The 14,081-nt window shown below is 46.7% G+C and overlaps 1 protein-coding gene across 1 annotated transcript in view; it reads right to left on the bottom strand.

The window, feature by feature from the left end:
• The window catches only part of VAV1 (vav guanine nucleotide exchange factor 1), a 56,427-nt gene that overhangs the window by 8,154 nt on the left and 34,192 nt on the right, over window positions 1-14,081 (bottom strand). Inside the window, exons 9-22 of the mRNA XM_005611495.4 lie at window positions 13,904-14,003; window positions 13,064-13,159; window positions 12,779-12,847; window positions 12,387-12,473; window positions 12,195-12,280; window positions 11,713-11,845; window positions 11,265-11,374; window positions 10,476-10,577; window positions 10,135-10,232; window positions 10,026-10,048; window positions 9,807-9,852; window positions 7,290-7,426; window positions 6,881-6,946; window positions 3,086-3,117 (exon numbers count right to left, since the gene is read on the bottom strand). Of these exons, the coding sequence (XP_005611552.2) occupies window positions 3,086-3,117; window positions 6,881-6,946; window positions 7,290-7,426; window positions 9,807-9,852; window positions 10,026-10,048; window positions 10,135-10,232; window positions 10,476-10,577; window positions 11,265-11,374; window positions 11,713-11,845; window positions 12,195-12,280; window positions 12,387-12,473; window positions 12,779-12,847; window positions 13,064-13,159; window positions 13,904-14,003 (1,185 nt within the window). The remainder of the gene's footprint in view (window positions 1-3,085; window positions 3,118-6,880; window positions 6,947-7,289; window positions 7,427-9,806; window positions 9,853-10,025; window positions 10,049-10,134; window positions 10,233-10,475; window positions 10,578-11,264; window positions 11,375-11,712; window positions 11,846-12,194; window positions 12,281-12,386; window positions 12,474-12,778; window positions 12,848-13,063; window positions 13,160-13,903; window positions 14,004-14,081) is intronic.

Here is a 14,081-nt window from a genome sequence, read left to right as displayed (position 1 = left end):
TGTAAGGATGCCTCTAGTTAAAAACCCTAACCATGGGCATCTGGAGAGCATCTGGATTGGTGAACACGTGGAGGTGCCAGGAGGGGGGCACGCCTGGAGAGGGCATGGAGGCTCTGGACCCCTTCCCCCACACTTTGCCCTCTGCATCTCTTCCATCTGGCTGTTTCTGAGTTGTATCCTTTTAGAGGAAACTAGTAATCGGGCAAGTAAAATGTTTCTCTGAGTTCTGTGAGTTTTGTGCTAGCAAATTATCGGAACCAAGGAGGGGGCTGTGGGAACACCACTTTTAGAGCCAGTCGGTCAGAAGTACTGGAGACCTGGGCTCGAGACTGGCATCTGAAGTGGGGGCAGTCTTGTGGGACTGAGACCCTAACCTGTGGGATGGACACTAACTCCAGGTAGATAGTGTCAGCGTTGAATTGAATGGTAGGACAGCCAGCTGGTGTCGGAGGATTGGAGCACTGTTTGGTATGGGGAAAAGATAACACATTTGGTTTCAGAAGTATTGAGAGTGTGCATATAGAAAAGCAGTTGCTGTTTTTTCTTTTACTGGAATTCGGCATTCTCGGATAGGCGTTTACTGAGTGTCCACTGGTTGCCCATCTCTGTGGTCACCAGAACAGACAGTGAGGAAGGTGAGGCACTAGCCTCGGGTACACAATTTAAAGGGGGAGCCAAAAAACTCAGACATCAAGATAAATAATAACAAATAAAATAAGTAGTATCTTCATGCAATATTTTAAAAAATCCAAATGACAGGAAAAATGGCCACAAAAAGGAAGGAAGTACCAATATGTGCTACCATGTGGATGGACATTGAAAATAGGATGCTGGGTGAGAGAAGCCAGTCACAAAAAGTCACATGTCGTACGTTTCCACTTATACGAAATGTCCAGAACAGGCAAATCCACAGAGACAGGAAGTGGATTTGTGGTTGTCACAGGCTGGGGCAGAGGGACGGGGAGTGACTGCTAATGGGGATGAGGTTTCCTTTGGGGGCGATGGAATATTCTGGAGCTAGATAGAGGTGGTGCTTGCACAGCATCGTGACTGAGCTAAATATCACTGAATAGAAATGTGAATATGAATATATTTATGCTGTAAATGCAAATATATAAGTACTATATATTAATTATAGATAATATCTAATTATAATATAGAAATGTGATTATGAATATATTTATCCTATAAATGTAAATGTATAATATATGCTATATATTAATTATAGATAATATATAATTATATATAACATACAAATGTGAATATGAATATGTTTATGCTATAAACGTAAATACACAACATACAGAAGATATGTTAACTATAGATTATATGTTATTATAGGTGATATGAAAATGTATCTCATGCTGTAAACGAAACACATAACATAAATAATATATATTAATTTTAGATAATATATAATCATATATGATATATAAATGTAAGTATGTAACATAAATGTAAATATTAACATAAATGCCACTTTAAATGGTTAATTTTACTTTATGTGATTTTCACTTCAACTTAAGAGATGAATGCAAAAAAATCCACAGTGAACAAAATGTCAAAATTTTAAACAAAGCCAAAATTCGACTCCACACTGGCCCAATTCACTGCAGCCACCCCTCCCTCCTCCCAGCCTTGTCATGTCCTGTTTTTATTTACAATCTTGATATTTTGCTCATCGTGAATTTTTTTTTGCCTCGTTTTTGATTGATTTTTTAAAACATTACGGATCTCGATAGCTGAGTTTTTTGGTGCCCCCTTAAATTTTGCACGTGAAGAGAGTGCCTCACTCTCCCCACCCTAGTCCTGGCCCTGGTCCCTGGTGACCACGTCTGGGGAGGGGCGGGCAGCGTGAGCACAGCCTCCAAAGACCCCGGTTCAAATCCCGGCTTTGCCACTTAGTAGCTCTGTGACCTCAAGAGCTGATTTGGTCACTCTGAGCCCCAACTTCCTCTTCTGAAAAGAGGGAGATGAAACTACCCACTCCAGAGCGACATTTTTGACCAACGGTGACAATGCCATTGAAGCACCTCGTTCATGGGAGACACTCGGGAATTCTGTCCCTTGTGTTATTATGACTTCCAAGAGGCAGTAAAGTCTGGCTTTGGAGTCAGGCAGACTTGGGTTCGAATCCCACCTCTGTCACTTCCTCACGTTGTGACATTGAACAAGTCACGTCCTCCTCTCCCAGCCTGGGTTTCTTCCTTTACAAGAACGGAGTAAGAATAGCACCTACCTCAAAGGGTTATTACCAGAATTAAAGGAACTCCTTAAAGAGCTGGCACACGGCCACAAACACAATACCACGTCACATCACGTCTAAGACGCCGACATTGTAAAAGGCACTGTTCTTTTATGGGCCATTAGGAAATAAAAATTACTACCCATAAAATCAGGCAGAAAACTGAGACTCCACTGATGTAAGAGCCATTCTAATGTCAGAGATGTTAAAACGTGAAAAAAAAGAGTGCATTTTAGAATTGATGCAATGTGGTCCTAGCAGCTAATCCTAATAATAACAGATAATAAAGTGTTTACATGTGCCAGGCACAGGGCTAGGCACTTTACAGGTAGTAGCTCGCTGAAGCTTCACAGCAACTTTATGAAGCAGATACAGGTATTAACCTGTATTTTCCAGAAAGGAAAGCAGGAACAACCAGGTATTTTACAGAAAGGAAAACCGCAGCACAGAAAGGTTGAGTTACCGGCCCAGGGTCACACAGCTGGGAAATGGTAGAATCTGGATTTGCACCCAGGTCAGTGTCCTCCAGGAGCCACACTGTAAACCTCCACCCCTCATGCTCCATATGCAAAAGGTGATCAAAAAAAGGAGGAAGGGGCTGCCATTACCATCACCACCATCATTTTCTTCCAGTGGGACCATAATCTCCAAAAGGACAAAAGGACTCTCTTTTGTCTGTTCTCTCCTTGGCAGCCCTCCAGTGCAGGGCTGGACCCTAGCAGTCGAGGCCCAGGGTTTGGATAATGAATAACTGATTGGTTTGGAGCCCCCTCCCACGCCCACCCTAGGCACCCATCACAGAGGCCCCAAGGTAAAAATAAGAAAGGTGGTTCTACTCACCAGAGATGAACAGACAGGTCTTGAGGGGGACCCTAGGGACAGAGACAGAGACTGAGACTTAGGGCAAAGGGCCCAGCTTGGCAATAGACTACAGGGCACTTCATTCATTCATTCATTCATTCATTCATTCAGAGACTGGTCCATGATCAATTAAATCAAGGAGTGTCCAACCACCTGTTTTAGCATGACCCTCAAGCTAAGAATGGTTCTCACATTTTTAAATGGTTGACAAAAATCAAAAGAATATTTCCTGGAATGCGAGGATTATATGAAATTCACATGTCAGGGTGTATAAATTCAGTTTTATTAGAATACTTCATGCCCACGCATTGACAGATCATCTGTGGCTGCTCTTGCGCTGCTATGGCAGAGCTGAGCAGTCACAAAAGAGAATATCTGACCTACAAAGCTGAAAATGTCTACTATCTCTTTACTTACAGAAAAATTTTGCCAATCTCCGATCTAAATAAATGTAAAAGTGGTTGCTTTCACCACCTTACACCTATTAGGATGGCTACTGTTTAAAAAAAAGAAAGAAAGAAAGAGGGGCCAGTCCAGTGGTGCAGTGGTTAAGTTCACATATTCCACTTTGGTGGCCCGGGGTTCACTGGTTCAGATCCCAGGTGTGGACATGGCACCACTTGGCAAGCCATGCTGTGGTGGCGTCCCACATATAAAGTAGAGGAAGATGGGCACGGATGTTAGCTGAGGGCCAGTCTTCCTCAGCAAAAAAGAGGAGGATTGGTAGCAGTTAGCTCAGGGCTGATCTTCCTCAAAAAAAAAAAAACAAACTAAAAAAAGAAAGAAAATACCAAGTATTGGTAAGGCTATGGAGAAATTGGAACCCTTGTGCATTACTGGTAGGAATGTAAAATGGTACAGTTGCTGTGGAGAACAGATGGCTGTTCCTCAAAAAATTAAAAATAGAATTACTATATGACCCAGCAATTCCTCCTCTGGGTATACACCCAAAAGAGTTGAAAACAGGGACTCAGAGAGGTATTTGTACATCCGTATTCATAGCAGCATTATTCACTGTGGCCAAGAAAGGAAGTAACCCAAGTGTCCATCAACAGGCAAATGGATAAACAAAATGGGGTATATACACACCGTGGCATATTATTCAGCCTTAATAGGGAAGGGAATTCTGACACCTGCTACAACATGGATGAATCTTGAAGACATTATGCTCAGTGCGAGAAGCCAGACACAAAAGGACAAATGCAGTATGATTCTGCTTATGAGACCCCTACAAATTCGTAGAGACATATCTAAATTCATAGAGACAGAAAGCAGAACGGTGGCTGCAGGGGCTAAGGAGTAGGGGGTAGTGAGAAGTTAGTTTTATCGGTACAGACTTTCAGTTTTGCAAGATGAAGGAGTTTCTGGAGATGGATGATGTGATGATGGTGGTAAAACAAGGTGAATGTACTTAATACCACTTAACGGTACACTTAACAAATGGTCAAAATGGTAAACTTTATGTTATGTGTATTTTACCATAGTTAAAAATAATGTTCCAAAACGTCATCCCCAAAGAAAACCCACACCCGTCACCCATTAAGCAGTTAGTCCCTATTCGCTCCATCTCCAGCATCTGGACACTACCAATTTGCTTTCCGTTCCTACAGATTTACCTATTTTAGACATTTCATAAAAATAGAATCATTGCGATGTGTCCTAAATACCACTGAAGTGTACACTTTAAAATGCTCGTTTACATTGCCCAACTTTCACCTCAATTTTTTTAAAAGGGAGAAAAAAGAATGAAATGTTCCATGTACAGTGATAGAGAAAGATTCTAAGATATATTAAGTAGGGGAAAAAAGCAAGCTGCAAAATAATGAGTAGTGCACCTTTTCAGTAAACCGTGGGGGAAACATAAATCCATATTTTTATCTATTTGTATTTGCATTAAGAAACTCTAGGCAGACATACAAAGGACAAAGAATAGTAATTATCTTGTGAGTTGGGTGGTGCCAAGAGGACGGGGAGCCTCGAATAGAAAGGAGAATTGTCATTTTTTTCTGAGTTTTCTCAGAGCCATCATTGTAACAGGAGAAGAGGAGGCAAGGATGGGTGTAGATTTAAAGAGGCAGCTACATTTGCAGGCAGAAATTGGAGAGATGCCCAGATCTTGGCTTCTGAATGCATGTCCCACTGGAAGGACCAGGGCTCCTTGGGAAAATGGTGGATTCCAAGAACAGGGGAGGGAAGATACGAGATAAGTCTGATACTGTGCTGGAAAATAAGGCAGGGCTCAAAGAATGATGAAGACATGTCAAAGGGAGAGAAGAGCCAGTGTGAAGGGGCATCCCGCTGGCAAAGGCTGGGATGATTTTAAAATAAGAATCCACAAGCATTTCCTGAGATAGACAGATACACACAGGCATAGATGATTGATAAATAAGTAGATACTTAGACACATAGATACAAAGAAGATTGATAGATACCTTGATATATAGGTAGATATAGATGATTGATAGATACATAGATAGATAGGTACATAGATGATGATCATTAGATACATAGATGAATGATTGATAGGTAGATGAATACACAGATGATTGATAGATAAAGACATATAGATGATTGATAGATACTTAGATACATAGATACATAGATGATGATCACTAGATACATAGATGATTGATAGGTAGATGAATACATAGATGATTGTTAGATCTATAGATAACTGATTGATACGTATAAAAATACATGCATAGATACATACATACACAGATAGATTGGAAGAAACAGCTCTTCCCTACTCTAGCACGCCAGCTAATAAACTTGGAAGGGATGGTGGGGTTGGAAATTCATAACATATCTCCCCAGGAGAAACCTGAACAACCCCAGGCAAAAAAAAAAAAAAAAAAGGAATCTCTAAAAGAGTTTTTGGGGAAAGCTGGCAAAATTTAAATACAGACTATGGATTAAATAATAGTATAAGGTCAATGCTGAGCTTCATGCTTTTTAAAATCACGCGATGGTGACGTAAGAGAGGGTTCTCGTAAACATATTTAGGGGTGAAGGGTAAATATGTCTGTAAACTCACTTTTCAGTGTCTCAGGAAAAATAAGTAATATAAATTTCTAAAAAGAAAGAATTAAAGTGTGCAGAGAAAGAGTGCAAATGGGACCAAACGTTGACAGCTAGTGAATCCGGGTAAAGGACATACAGAGTTCTTTGCGTTATTCTCAAGACTTTTCTGGAAGTCTGAAATGATATAAAATTAAAGCAAGAAAAATGGAGAAAGTTTCCCTCTGCAGGCTCCTATTTGGGCTGTGAAGCGGGCAGTGGGGTCGTTGGCTGTGAAGGAGGGAGGAGGAGAAATGGCTGAGGTCTGGGGACCGTGGGAAAGATGCTGACGTCCTCGTAAAGAGCGAGGGAACAGCTGAAGAATGACAGAGGCTGGGCAGGATGGTGCACAGGTCTGTTCACAGGAGCTGAGCAAGGAGGCTCAGAGAACTGACACCTCACAGGACTCCATTTGGTGCCTCTGAAGGAAGCCAGGGACTGGCCAGCCTTCTGGACCCCTGCTCCTCGTCCTGTATGAGGAAGAGGACCTTCATACAAGAAGAATTGAGGAGGAAAGGACTGGTCATCACTCCCAGGGTGGACCCCACTCTGGGCTCAGTCAGGTAGGTAGGCAGAACCTCGAGTTTGAGAATGACCCACCATGATGGGTAGCCCCCTCCATCTCTCCGCTAGTGTCTCCCCAAGGCTGCCCATCCTGGCAGGACCCTCTGTGGACCCCCTTTCCCTCGCTCTGTCCAGAGTTGAGGCACTCACATGCACATAAGGCTTGACCCTGTTACAGGGAAACCAGCCAACTTCATTGGTAGATGTGTTCCTGCCCTAAAAAGTTGGGAGGGAAAGAATAAGAGGTTATACGCATCCATGCACATCTGTGTCCATTTTTCTACCCAATGGACACTCCGCCTGTCCATTTATCTCTCTGTGGCCTGATTGACTCAGAGAGGCACCAGCCAGCATCAACTTCCTGGGACGACAGCCAGCTCAGAAGATCCACACCAGCCCCAGAAACTCCTGTCTACACCACCCTCCCCAGGTGTCTCCTCCAGAACAGCCCTTCCTTGCTGGAGTCCAGTGGGGCCGTGACCCCATTTCCTGAGGTCACCTACACCCAAGGCCCCACACTGGAGTCCTTCTACATCATTCCCACAGCCCCAGCCTGTACCTCCCACCAGTTCTGTTCGGCCTCAGCCTTGGTGAGCTCCACGATGTCTCCAAGGTTGAGCCGTAGAAAAGGTCCGAAGGCTCCAGGGGGTGGAGGTAGCCCGTAGTACTCCTGACACACCTCCATCTTGGGCAGGCCTGGAGGAGAGGGAAGGCGGTGGCACCATGTGGTCGTTAGTTAAGGATTTTCAAACCTGAGTCTCACTACCCACCGGGGTGGTGAAAATGAAAAAGTGTGACAATACTAAGTGGTGGTGAGGACGTGGAGCAAATGGAACTCTCCTGCATTGCTGGTGGGAATCCACTTTGGAAAACTGTTTGGCAGTATCTACTAAAGCTAAGTAGATGCCTACCTTGTGAGCCAGCAATGCCACTCCAGCGTATACACGCAAGAGAAATGAAAACATATGTTCACAAAAGACATAGACAGGAATTTTCACAGCACTTTCATGCACAATAGCCAAAATCTGGCAACAAACCAAACGTCCTCAATAAGATGGATGAACACAATGTGGTATAATCATACAATGGAATACTATACAGCAATGAAAAAGAACAAGCTACTGCTACAAGCAACCCCATCAGTGAATCTCAGCAACATCATGCTGAATAGAAGAAGCCAGATACGGTAATCCATATCCATTTTATATATATTATATATATATAATGAATATGCATAAGTGTGTGTATATATAAGATACATAAAACATATATATGTATGTATATATAGGATATGTATAAGAATATACATCTATAATATATACACTCATACACACACTCATACATATTTCCTCCTATTGAGGACATTTGAGTGGTTTCCAGTTTTTGACAAAGCTGATATATACATTTTTAGTAAATAAAGCTGAATATATATTATGTTATTATATTATATATAAATACTACATATATATATTTCCTTCTATTGAGCTTATTTGGGTTGTTTCTAGTTTTTGACAAAGCTGATGCATACATTTTTGTATAAAGCTGATTATATATTATTATATTATATATAAATATTATATATATATTTCTCCTATTGAGGACATTTGTGTTGTTTCTAGTTCTTGACAAAGCTGATACATACACTTTTGTATAAAGCTGATTATATATTATTATATTACATACATATTCCTCCTATTGAGGACATTTGAGTTGTTGCTTTTTCGTGTGTGTGAGAAAGATTGGCCCTGAGCTAACATCTGTTGCCAATCTTCCTCTTTTTGCTTGAGGAAGATTGTCACTGAGCTAACATCAGTGCCAATCTGCCTCCATTTTATGTAGCATGCTGCCACAGTGTGGCTTGACGAGAGGTACTAGGTCATTGCCTGGGATCCGAACCTGCGAACCCCGGGCCGCCAAAGCAGAGTGCCTGAACTTAACCACTATACCACTGGGCCAGCGCCAAGTTGTTGCTAATATTTGACTGTTCCAAATAAAGCTGGAATATCTATATCTCTCTATCTATAATATGGATAGATACCTATATATCGATATAGATAGGTAGGTAGATAAATAGACACAGATAGATATGAAATCTGAGTCTTTACACTGACTCTGTATAACCATGAGCAAAGAGTTTATTTCTCCCAGCCACACCAAACTGTTCTCACTTCTTTCCTAATGCCTTGTCCTCCTGCTTCCTAGCCTTTGCATGTGTTCCCTCTGCCTAGAACACTCCTGCCCTCCTCCTCACCTGTCCAACTCCTCCTCATCCTTCAAGTGTCCACTTAAATGTCTCCTCCTCTGAGAAGCCTTCCCTGAACACTCGGCTTCATCGGGTCCCCCAGCTTCCTGCTCCAGAAAACCCTCTACTTTGCCCACCTCAACCATAATGTCTTAACCAAAGTCTGTCCCCCGTTACCACCTGGGAGCTTTGGGAGAGCGAGAAGTACTACTGTTTTAGTCATCATTTGCCCCAGGTGATATATACGGTAGGATGCTGAATAAAAGTCAGTCATCACTGCTGCGATTCCACAAAACTCATTAACATATGAATGAATCCAGCCTCTTCCCCTGACACTGGGCTAAAAAGAATTCTGCCTGGGCCAAGCTGTGTCTTCTGCTCCCCCATCTTCCAGGTGGAGAACACTTGGCTGAAACCACCATATTACAATTGGATTTTGTGATGCAGAATCAATAGGAGAAGGAATGAGGGCAACTCTCAGAAGTGTACCTGGCTGGCTAAGATTACTAAGGAGTTTGCCAGCAAGGGGGTAAAAAAAAAAGATGCAGTGGATGGAGGAAAAGGAAAAGTGGATAGAAGAGAAAGAATCTTAACAAGGATTGCTGGGGTCCACGCATCGCCTTCCTAGTGTATGAGCAAATGAAGTAAAGAATTTGAGTCGGTTATTTTTAAGCTCCTTTTGAGTTTCTAGGACTGGAACAAATGGATCACAATTTTAGAAGCAGGACATTATGTGGTCGTTCATATCATTGGTGAGACCTGTCCCTGGGCCAGCATCATGGAGGCAAAAACCAGATTTCCTCCTGCCCCACACAGCACCTTCTGCTGACTCACCCAGTTCATTCCTTTTTTTGTCCTGAGCGCGGCGATGTGGCTTATCCTGGAGGGAGAGACCGAGAAAGCAAGGATGACTACCTACGTTCAGCCTGAGGGGTCCTCAGCCCCTATCTGAGCATCCAGCAAAGGGACATGCCCACTGCTGGGGTCTCCTGGGTCCTCCCCTCTTTACTCCAGATGATTTTCCATCCACAGAAAGGAGCATGGGGGTCTTACCTTCTTCATAGTTCCTGCAGAATCTATTGGAGGGAGAAGGAAATAGTTAGGATGGGAAATCCCCCACGCAGAACCAACCCCACCTCCCACCCTGTCTCCCACTGGTTACCTTGCCCGTGTCGTCCACACGGAGGGACCCTCCCCAGACACTCCTTGTGTGCTGGTGCCCGGCACCGATGACAACGGTAGCCCTGATAGAAGGTGCCTCTGGGGTGCAGGGGGGAGATAAAGGAGAGTCAATGATGTTGAACAGAAATAGCCAATCATCTTTCCAAAAATGTGAAGGGTCGCTGTGGGTTCTCTTTAGAGCAGGAGAGAGATGGAGAAGCTGAAGATCGAAAGAGAGCCTCCCACCTCCCAACTCAGGGGACTTGACAGCCAAAAGGACCCCCTCTAAAGAGGAAGAGCTGACCAAGCACAGGACACAGGCGCGTCCTCCCAGACTCCCACCTCAGCAGCATCTGGCAAGCTTTGCAGGATGTAGTCTCTTCAAAGGAATACATCTGGAAGTCATGCCCATTGGCAGTGGCATTCTCAGGGTAGATGTTGGAGCTGAAGAGGAAAGATAATTCCATGCAATGGAATAGTATTCAGCCACAACAAGGAATGAAGCACCAATACATGCAGCAACTTGGAGGTATCAAACTTCGTTCCTTTTGATGGCTGTATACTATTCCACTGCATGGATATATCATATTGTGTTTCTCCATCCATCCATTGATGGACATTCAGGTTGTTGCCGCCTTTTGGCTACTGTGACTAGTGCTGCTATGAACATGAGTGGAGATAGAAAGGAGATGAGTGGTTGCCAAGGGCTGGGAGTTGGGGAACGGAAAGTGATGCTTCATGGAAAGCATCTCCTTTTGGGGGGATTAAAATGTTTTGGAACTAGATAGAGGTGGTGCTTGCACAACACTGTGAACGTGCTAAATGCTATTGAATTGTACACTTTAAAACGGCCACTTTTTGGTTATATGAATTTCATCTCAAGAAGGAGGAGGAGGAAGAGAAGGGAGTTCCAGGCGTGGCTGAAGCTCACACAGAGCCTTGGCATTCTGGGGATACAAACAGCCTTAAAAGCCTGTCCCTCCCATTCCCCAGATGAGGAAACTGAAGTTCAGAGTGGTTCTACAGAATGTCAAGGCAGAGGTGAGACCAGAGCACAGAATTGCCTCCCACCCCTGCACCCACGTGACCTATCCTCTGAGGATAGAAAGATGGACGAGGAGGGGGTCTCACAGGGCCATCTCGAACTGCTCCATCCACTTCTTCTTCAGCTCTCGCGTCTTGAAGAACAGCTCATAGCCCTGAGCACCTTGGTCTTCGATTAGGAGAAACATGTGAGTCCACTGCAGAGAAGCAGGGTTCAGGATGAAGGCACTCACCCTGCAGAGGGTGGGACCACACACCCACTGACCCCTCTCCCTCTAGGGAGAAAAGGATCGGGCCAGGAACAGCCTCCCTGCCCCCAGGGACGGCATGGGTACCCTCGTCCAGGGCTACGCAGGAGAACCAAATACACACCCACAAATCTAAAATCACACACGCATAATACACACTCAGGTCTGAGACACACACACCACACACACACACACACAAACACATTCCAAAGGCCAAATGGAGATCCTTAGACTGCACTGGGGCTCTGGAGCATTGGGATTCCCCAGTTCGGGCCTCAGAGCCCCACCTTCTTGTTGTCGCGCTCTCCGGAGGAGTCATCTCGAACCTGGAAGCTGTGCAGGTTCACAAAGTCCTTGAGGTCGTAGGAGTCCCCTCGGCGCTTACAGATGAGCAGAGCTTTGTCGAGCAGGAAGGCGTACCTGGGAGCAGCTGGGTCAGGTGCTTCTGTCTGGCTCCTCCCAATAGTCCCCATCAACTGACCCCTTTCACCTTCCTGGCCACACCCACCTGTCCATCTTGACCTCACCCAGTCCTGCCAGATGTCAGTCTCGGCTCCACCCACACGTCCATGCTGTCTGCGCTCTGCTGGTCCATCTAGGCTCCAACCCATGGTCCAGGTAGCCCCACTCACCTGTCTATCTAGAAACTGACCCAGCCCCTACCCAGGCTCCACCCCATATTCCTGTTGGCTCCACCCACCTGCCTATCTAGGAGCCTGGCTCCGCCCCTGCCCAGGCTCCGCCCCAGATCCCTGCAGGCTCCACCCACCTGTCCATCTTGGAGCGCCGCTCCACCGAGGTGATCTTGAGCTCTCCGTCGATCTTGGGCCGGCCGTAGTGGGCTAGAGACTGGTCCTAGGTGGAAGGCAGGGGTTCCGTCCGGCAAGGCGCCACCAAGGAGGAGACCATACACCTTTCCCACGTGGCCACACCCCCGGCCCTCCCTGCCCCACCCCCTCACCAGGTTCTCAATGGACAGCTGGAAGTTGGTGATCTGCCGCATCGTCTCATTGTCCCGCTTGACCTCGTTCACGCACTGCGCCAGGTCCTGGGGGTGGGGCAGGGGTGAGCCTGGGCCCCCCACCCGGAACAGTCCCCTGCCTGGGCAGTGATAGGGGGCCAGCCCCCGCCAAGGGCCGGCAGGAGGCATGGACAGGGCGCTCACAGCATGTCACTGTCCCCAAGGGGGATGCTGCGAATAACTCATTGGACATACAGATGTGTAGCCGTGGGGCAGAGGAGTTGCCCGTGGGTGTGACCGTGGCCTGCACGGCGCTGCACAGTACCGCCTTGAGTGTGCATGTGCGTAACTATCGCTCCTATGTGTGACCGTCACCCCCACACCCCACTCACCCTCATGGCATCCAGGGCCAGCCGCAGGTTCTCCTTCTCCACGGTGTCTTGTGTGTGTTTCACCAGCTCCTGCGTGACCCAAGGAGACAACCATCACGTGGGTCTGCCCCTTCCTGCTGGGGGGCCTTCTAAAGAAGCCTGGCCTATCAGCTCCTCCTTCCTCCCCCTGCTGTCCCTGGAGGCTGGGGGGCGTGGCCAGAATGACCCATCCAGAGTGTCCTATAGCCCAGTCCTCAGAAGAGAGCCCCAACCCCGCTCCCCAGACACAGAGAGGTCGGTGTGCACCTGGAGAAGGAGGTGGTACTTGAGTACCCGCTGCATGGGCACCATCAGCAGGTCCCGCAAGGTGAACCTCCCGTTGTTCGCTCGCTGAGAACATTCCTGCGGGACCAGAGAGCCACGTGAGTAAAGTGAGATGGCGGCAGATGTAGATTCTCCTAGAGCCTGAAACGTCCTATCTCCCCCAAGGAAATAAGGAATAAAGGATGCTGTGGCGTGAGGGGTGGTTTAAGAGCCAGCTGGAAGGCTAGCAAATACTGCCCCAGGTAGAGGCTCAGGATTCTGCCAGCTGAGAAGAGCTGGAGAGAGAGAGATGGACACGTCTGGAGCATCCCCACTGTGGGGAGCAAAGAAGCTGGATGTAGGGCCACACAGGTGGATCCTCATCATGCCTGCCCGCTCTGTGCTTCCACCAGACCCACGGGTCCAGGTTGAGGTTCAGTCCAGGATCAGGCTCAACCCTGGATCAGGGCTTGGCTGGGATCAGGGCTCAGTGTGAAGTTGGAGCTGAGCCCAGACTTGGGGCACAGCCAGGATTGGGGCTCAGCCTGGAGCTGGAGTTCAGTTCAGGGTCACAGTTCAGTTCAGGGTCAGGACCACAGCCTGGCGTCAGAGCTCAGCGCAGTGTCGCGGTTCAGCTGGGGTCAGGGCTCAGTGCTCTAGCCCATCACCTCCTGCTCCATTTCCCCCACCTGGCTGCCCAGTACCTCCCTCCCCAAAGCAGGAAGACCCTTGACTGTGCTGCAGCAGAAAGTGGCACCATCTCCAACTCAGTGTTCTCCTGACTGCCCCCAGGGCCTCAGAAGACTGGGAGACACGCCCCCCCAGATGTGTCCCAGCCCCCACCTCCAGCTTCATCTGCACATCCTCCCGGGCTGTGGCCACGCGGTCCAGGTGCTTGCTGGCTGACTCCACCTGGCTGCAGTAGCGGCCATAGACGAGGAACCTGCAGGAAGAGGACAGGCAACCAGGTAATTGTGGCTGTCACCAAGGTCAGGCAGATCTGGGTGTCAGTCCCAGCCCC

This window comes from Equus caballus, chromosome 7, assembly GCF_041296265.1.
Source record: "Equus caballus isolate H_3958 breed thoroughbred chromosome 7, TB-T2T, whole genome shotgun sequence".
Lineage (NCBI taxonomy): Eukaryota > Metazoa > Chordata > Mammalia > Perissodactyla > Equidae > Equus > Equus caballus.
This window is presented reverse-complemented; position numbering and strand designations above follow the sequence as displayed.